Raw genomic sequence first — 7,500 nt, 5'->3', positions numbered from 1 at the left:
TGTGAAAGTGTGTGTGTGTATCTGTATGTGCGAGGGAGATGGAGAGTGGTAATGGGCTCTTCCTCAGGGATATACATGTCTCTGGTACTGACACATAAACACCCACACACACACACACAAAAACACACCACACGCACACACACACACACACACACACACACACAAAAACACCACACACATAAACACCACACGCACACACGCAAACAGACACACAAAAACAAGTGTGTGTGTGCCCGCACACGTACATGCACACACAAACACACACAAAAATACACACACACACCCGTTTGAAACACACTAATGAGACTTGAGGGGCGTCTGGGTCCATCTCCCTTCCTGACTTTCCCAAAACAATGTAGAATCAGCAATAACCCCAACACAAGGGGAGTACCAAACACAGACTCGATCCTCCTCAAACAACCTCTCTCTGTCTCTCCCCCCCCCCCCCTCTCTCCCCCCCCCCTCTCTCTCTCTCCCTCCCTCTATCTCTCTCTCTCTCTCCCCCCCCCTCTCTCTCTCTCCCTCCCTCTCCTCCTTCTTTTCTCCCTCACCATGCCATTTCTGTTCCCCTGCCAGCCATTCCCCTGGGTCTGACTCACAAACAGAGAAAATTACACAAGCTTTCAGCAATGCTGAGGTCAGAGCAATGATGGCCCCTCCACTGCAGATTGAAGGAGAGAGAGAGAGAGAGAGGAAAGGGAGAGGAGGGAAACATCCTGTATGCCTTTTACAAAGAAAAAACAGCCTAATAAAGACTGAGATTAGACCAAATGACTGAGGAGTGTACAGAGCTCATCTTCACAAAAGGCTCTCAAGCTAATGGAGCGGAGATGGGGGACAGAGAAGAACACGGAGCAATGAGACCAGAGCTAGGCAACGTAGAGGAGAGGAGAGGAGAGGAGAGGAGAGGAGAGGAGAGGATGATGAAGGCTCACACGACCAGTGAAGGAACACGGAGCAATGAGACCAGAGCTAGGCAACGGAGAGGAGAGGAGAGGAGAGGAGAGGAGAGGAGAGGAGAGGATGATGAAGGCTCACACGACCAGTGAAGGAACACGGAGCAATGAGACCAGAGCTAGGCAACGGAGAGGAGAGGAGAGGAGAGGATGATGAAGGCTCACACGGCCAGTAATAGAGCGAGTGATAGGTGGGGGGAGGCCAGGGGAGGTGTGGAGGAGCTGGGGACGGGTGCGGGGCGCTTACGTCGGGGGGGATGCGAGCGCCATCCTTCACGGTGTTGCCCTCCACGGTGATGTGGTAGACCTGGCCGTCGGTGTCGGTGAACACAAAATGCTCCCGCGCCGAGATGGACTGACCCATCTCCGACTTGCTCTCGGCGTCCTGAAGCATGCTGGGTAAGGGGATGGGTGGGGGCAGAGAAGAGGAAGACATGATTTGATTCCGATTCAGTATCGATAGGAATGAGACATGAAATACTATAGAGCAGCTTTCCATATTTAGAGACATTTCTGAAAAAATCTGAAGCAGGGTGACCAGATCCCCAGGCCCCCACCTCTATATTTAACCATCGCAGAAATTAGCCTAGAAAACCACATCAAAAATGCATGGTAGCCTAAAAGTTTGACCCAGAAATTTTACAGATCGATATTAAATTGGATACATTTAAAAAAAGTGATGAATCAATCAAACGACATTTCACAGCCCTAATTAGAGAGGTGTTAGATCTTCTCCTGTGGGGCAGGGAACCCCTTCCTCAACATGGGACTATGTGAGAGTCAAGTGTCACGCTGGACACATTTAGTAGTGGAGCTGATCACACTGACATGTCATCTAATTAAGGGAGATTGATGATTGATGTTTTTTTTTGACACTTTATTTTTTACAAAGTTTTTTCACAGATACAGAGGAACAGAAAAGTAAACAAACACACAAAACTGACAGAAAATAGTACAAAAACAAAAAACTTAACAACCATGAACATGCTGGATTGCATTGATTCCACAAAGTGATCCTGAGACATATACAGTTTTCAAACATCAACCTGTCATTGACATTTAAATAGAGTCCATTTCACCCATTTCTCTTCACATTGTTCTGCCTGTACTCTTAATCTGTGTGTTAGTTGTTGCATCACATACATCTCACTCACAATTTTCAGCCATTCATCTCGAGTTGGGGGACCTGGTTTATACCATCTTTTTGTAATGGCTTTTTTGCAAGCCGCTATCAAGATTTTGAACAAGTATCTGTCTGTTCTTGCCACAATATTTCCAGCCATATTACCAAAATACAGTACTATACATGAATTAGGTACTTCGTAACCCAGGATGTTGGCCAAAATCAAGTGCACATCTTCCCAAAACTGAACAATGTCTGGGCAGAGCCAGAAGACATGAGCATGATTCACATTTACAGCACCACATTCTCTCCAACATGGTTGGGACACTGATACAAATTTGCTCCTAAGTTTGGGAGTGATAAAAAATCTTATTATATTCTTCCAACAGTGTTCTCTCCATGTACGTGATGATGCAGTAGATTGCTGGGTTCTCCATATATGCAGCCAATCATCCTCAGAAATATTCACACCCAACTCTTTTTCCCATTTCTGCTTGACATATAGGGTTGAATTCCCTTTACTCTCCATTAATTGCTGATACAATGCAGATATTATTCTGTACCTCCCTGAGTTGTATGTTCCTATTACAATTGAAATTACACCATTTTTGTCCTGGTTTGTATTTGGTTTTACCTCCCTCTCAAAGTAGTCCCTTAGTTGCAAATATCTGAAGTGATCCTGGTTATACAATGCAAACTTTTCTTTCATCTGCTGAAAACTCATGAAATTACCATCTTTTGTTACTGTACACAGTGCTGTTATTCCATTTGGTATCCATTGTTTGAATCTCTGGTCAAGTGTGTTTGGAATGAATTGTTTGTCATAGGCTGCCCACCTAAGTAGTCTGAGATCACCCTCTAATTTATATTTACGTGTGGTGTCATACCACACTTTGAATGTAAATTGGGTGATTCTGTCCATCTGTTTAATTAAATCTTTAGCGTCCTTACCACCCCCAATGAGACTTTGGATTTCCCTTCCTTGTACATATTGTTCAAGGCTTTTCCATTTAGCCTCGTAGCGTTCATCACACCAGCAAACTATAGGTCTAATCTGTGCAGCATGAAAATATCCCTTGAGGTTTGGCAACGCCATTCCCCCTTTATGTTTCCCAAGTTGAAGAGTCTCAAATCTGATTCTCGGTCTTTGTCCATTCCATATGAACCTTGAGATCATTTTGTCCCATGCTCTAAATTGTTTTTCAGGTATCTCAATGGGAAGAGCCTGAAAGAGGTAGAGGAGTCGCGGGAGAATATTCATCTTTATGGTCTCTATTCGTGAACTAAAGTCCAGGGACAGGACAGCCCACCTGTTTATATCATTCTTGATAGTTTTGTCTATTTTAACAAAATTGGCTTCATATAAGTCATCCATCCCCCTTGTTATAGTTACCCCAAGGTATTTCATTGATGTTGATTTCCAGTTTAGTTTGTAGTTTTGTTGTATAGTTTTGGATGGGGAATAGTTCAATGTTAATATCTGAGTTTTCGCCAAGTTCAACTTATAACCAGAGTAAAAACCAAAGATCTCAAGTTGGTTAATTAGTACAGGAAGACATGTGTCTGGGTCTTTTAGGTAGCAGATCACATCATCAGCAAAAAGCCCAATGGTGTGGTCTTCATTCCCAACCTTAATACCTTTAAGATCCTCATTCTGTCTAATTGCTTGCGCCAGCGGTTCTATAAAAATTGCAAAAAGTGTTGGTGATAGGCAACAACCTTGCCTGGTAGATCTCTCTAATTGTATGCTCTCTGTCAGGCTGCCATTAATTTTAATCCTTGCAGTTGGTTTTTGATAAAGTGTTTTAATGCATTGAATGGCCTTCTTGTTCAATCCAAATTTTTTGAGGACCTGATAAAGAAATTCCCAGTTTACACAGTCAAAAGCCTTTTCAGCGTCAAGGCTTATTAAGGCTGCACTGATGTTGTTGTGTCCAACATGCTCAAGAATATGTAGTGTTCTTCTTATATTATCATGGGTTTGACGACCCTTAATAAAGCCTGTCTGGTCTTCATCTATAATGTCATTCATAAAGTGATCAAATCTTTTTGTAATAATTGAGGTATATAGTTTATAATCTACATTGAGTATTGATATAGGTCTGTAACCTGAGCAGGATTCATTGTTATTTCCCTTAGAGATCACTGATATCACAGCTTCTTTCCAGGATGGAGGTAATTCCCCATTCTCAAGTGTGTGATTGAAAGATGCCTCAAGTAGTGGTACAAGTTGTTCATTGAATGTTTTGTACCATTGTGATGGTAGACCATCACTGCCGGGAGATGTATTTGCCTTTAGTCTACTCATTGCTTTTTCTATTTCTGCTCTTGTAATTGGAGAAGTCAAAAGACCATTCTGTTGCTCCCCAATTGCTGGCAAGTCCAGTGTCTGTAGAAATGCCTTAATTTGCTCAATATTAGCCGATGGAGGTTGGCTATAGAGATTCTTATAATAGTTCCTAAAATGAGTTTCAATCTCCTTAGGCTCATAGGTAATTTTATTTGTGGTTATATCCCTTATCTTATGGATCGTCCTATCAGCCTGTTGTTTTTTTAATCTTTTTGCTAGTAATCTAGTGGCCTTAGGCCCCACTTCATAATAAGATTGTTTTAAGAATCTTGTCTTCTTTTCAATTTCTATATTTAATAGTTTATCTATACTATTCCTAGCTTCTTTAATTTGAGGAAGTAGTGAAGGGTCGCCTGTTCTCTTATGTAGATGTTCAATCTCAGTCAGTTTCTCCTTTTCTCTCCTGTAGGTTTCCTCTTTAGCTTTTTTAATAGACGCTGTCTTAGCTATTAGCCTCCCTCTTAAGACTGCTTTAAGAGCATCCCACAAAATAACAGGGCTAACCTCTCCATTGTCATTTTCAGTTAGATATGTTTTAATCTCTTCTTTTATTTCCTCGACAAGTACTTTATCATTTAAAATGCCAACATTTAGTCTCCACAATTTTCTTTTCTCTTGTGGTTTTAGTTGGATTTTCAGATACACTGTACAGTGGTCAGAGACATCAGCTCCTTCAATTTCACACTCCTTTACTCTGTACAAGTCCTTTTTGTTAATAAAAAAGTAGTCAATTCTGGCATAGCTATCATGCGGGGCAGAGTAGTGTGTATAGTCCCTCTTAGAGGGGTGGAATTCCCTCCAGAGATCAGCTATACCAAATTCTTTGAATGTAGTTTTGACCATTGAAGTGACTTGGTTGGCTTTTTTCTTTTTGTTTGTTGTATCTAGTTTATTATTCATCACAATATTGAAGTCGCCCCCACAAACTAATATTCCTTCTGCTTCCAATATTATGTTGTTGAGCAAAGATTTAAAGAAATGCTTTCCACTGTCAGGTGGGGCATAAACATTAACCAGTGTCACTATTTCATTCTCTAATTTTCCCTTTACAATAATAAATCTTCCCTTTTTGTCACTAATTATTTTGATACATTCAAATTTGACTGAATTTGATATTAGTATGATTACTCCTCTTCTACCACCCTGACGGAAGGAACTATGAAATGTATTGGTATAGCCAAACTTCTTAAGTTTCTCACTTTCCTGCCCAGACAAGTGTGTTTCCTGTAGGTATATAATTTGAGCTTTGTCTTTTTTCAATTTGGTCATTACCTTTTTACGCTTAATGGGATTATTAAGGCCATTAACATTCAATGACAGTATCTTAATGTTATTCTCTATCATTTCTGTGGTTGTAATACTGCAATCCAGACCTTAACATAAAAACAATAACAGTAAGTGAACTCTGAAACATAAATTGAACATAAAACATTGTGACTTCCAAAGAAAAGGATGAGTTTAGCCATCCTCTATGTTCCCTGTTGGTGGGAGGAGGGAAAGGTGCCTCGTGCTCGTAGGGGCCCTCCCTAGTGGTGAGAAAATACTCGTTCCTACTAGAAATGTCCAACATTCGGCGCTAAGGCCATTTCCTCAATCGGTTTTGAAAGATAGACTTGCTAGAGTCTTTAGTCTTTATATACAGCATGTCGCCCTGAATCAATTGTAGTTCGCATCAAAAGGGGAAGAAAGGAAAAAAACAGCAACAAAAGAGCAGGCTAGCAATAGGTGGAAACCTTGCCTTCAAAATGATATGTAATCTAACTAGATTATAACCGAGACTTAGTTCGAATGGGAATCCAATTCAATGTAGATTTATGTGTAATCTAATAACCAAAATAATACCTCTACTTTTATGTCTCTTCAAAAATGAGCTTCCGATTTCTTCTTTCTTTGAGCGTTTATCTCCCTGGTCCGTCAGTCATGGTCCCTTCTAAACTCTGTGAGTCTCTCCCTTGCACGTTGAGCTGCTCTGTCTGAAGTGGTGTTTTTCCATGGAAGTAGCTCATTCAGCCGTTCCTCAACGACCGTTGCAGTGTTTGTCTTCTCCACAGTGACCTGGTATCCTCGTCTATTCAGGTCCTCGGCCGCCTCTTCTGCACTACCGTAGATCTGTAGCCCAGTTTCCCAGTGGACGCGCATCCTCGTGTAGGGCGTCTGGAAACGGATCCCCTTCTCCTTCAATATGGTTTTGATCGGCCCGTATGCTTTGCGTTTCTTCACGATGTCAGTTGCATAGTCATTATCAAAGTAAATTCGCTGTCTATCGATCTCAAACTTCGTCTGCCAGGCTTTCTGAAGAACCAACTCTTTGACTTGGAATTGAAGAAAGTTCACTATTATCGATCTAGGGGTTGCTGTCGCAGTTGGCTTAGGGATCAGTGCACGGTGCGCCCGCTGTATCTGAAGTTCAACTCCAGGCGGCAGACCGAGATGTTTTTTGAGCAGTTCACTTACAAAGTGAGCGACTGATTTTCCTTCTTTGCCTTCTGGTATTCCATAGATTCGCAGGTTATTTCGTCTAGAGCGGCTCTCCAGATCAATTATCTTGTCCCGCATCTCCGTGCTTTGTTTCACCACTGTTATCAACGTGTTTTTCAATTCCAGGCAGACTGACTCTAGGTCGGCTATGCGTGTTTGCGCCTCCGTAATGCTAGCATTCTGACTCTGCAACTCACTCAGAACTTCTGCTTTGAATTCGGCAAGGTCATCCTTCATAGACTTCGTGACATCGCTTTTAAATTCACTTAGGTCCTTTCTCATGTCTTGTTTGAAATCTTTCAGCTCTTTAGATAGTTGTGACAGACTTTCTAGCACATTGTTAATGCTAGCTTCGTTACTCCTACTTGTGGCCATTTCTTCTTCTCCTTCTTTCCCATTTCCTGACTTTTTAGGCATCTTTTTGTCGTTCTTTTGACTCTTTTGCATCTTCCCTCCTCTCACATTGGATTTTAGGTGTATATAATTCTGATATTTTTTAATAGGAGGTATTTTTCTAAAACCGATTAGAGGAGCTCTCTACTATGCGTCCATCTCGCTCTAGCGCCACACAGGAAGCGATGATTGATGTTTTT

At 41.5% G+C, this 7,500-nt stretch overlaps 1 protein-coding gene across 1 annotated transcript in view; it reads right to left on the bottom strand.

Annotated features, from left to right (window-relative positions):
* Window positions 1-7,500, bottom strand: part of wdr11 (WD repeat domain 11) — a 65,848-nt gene that overhangs the window by 19,508 nt on the left and 38,840 nt on the right. Inside the window, exon 16 of the mRNA XM_031578885.2 lies at window positions 1,204-1,351. Coding sequence (XP_031434745.1) covers window positions 1,204-1,351 — 148 coding nt within the window. The remainder of the gene's footprint in view (window positions 1-1,203; window positions 1,352-7,500) is intronic.

The sequence above is a fragment of the Clupea harengus genome, chromosome 13 (assembly GCF_900700415.2).
Source record: "Clupea harengus chromosome 13, Ch_v2.0.2, whole genome shotgun sequence".
In the NCBI taxonomy this organism is placed as follows: domain Eukaryota; kingdom Metazoa; phylum Chordata; class Actinopteri; order Clupeiformes; family Clupeidae; genus Clupea; species Clupea harengus.
This window is presented reverse-complemented; position numbering and strand designations above follow the sequence as displayed.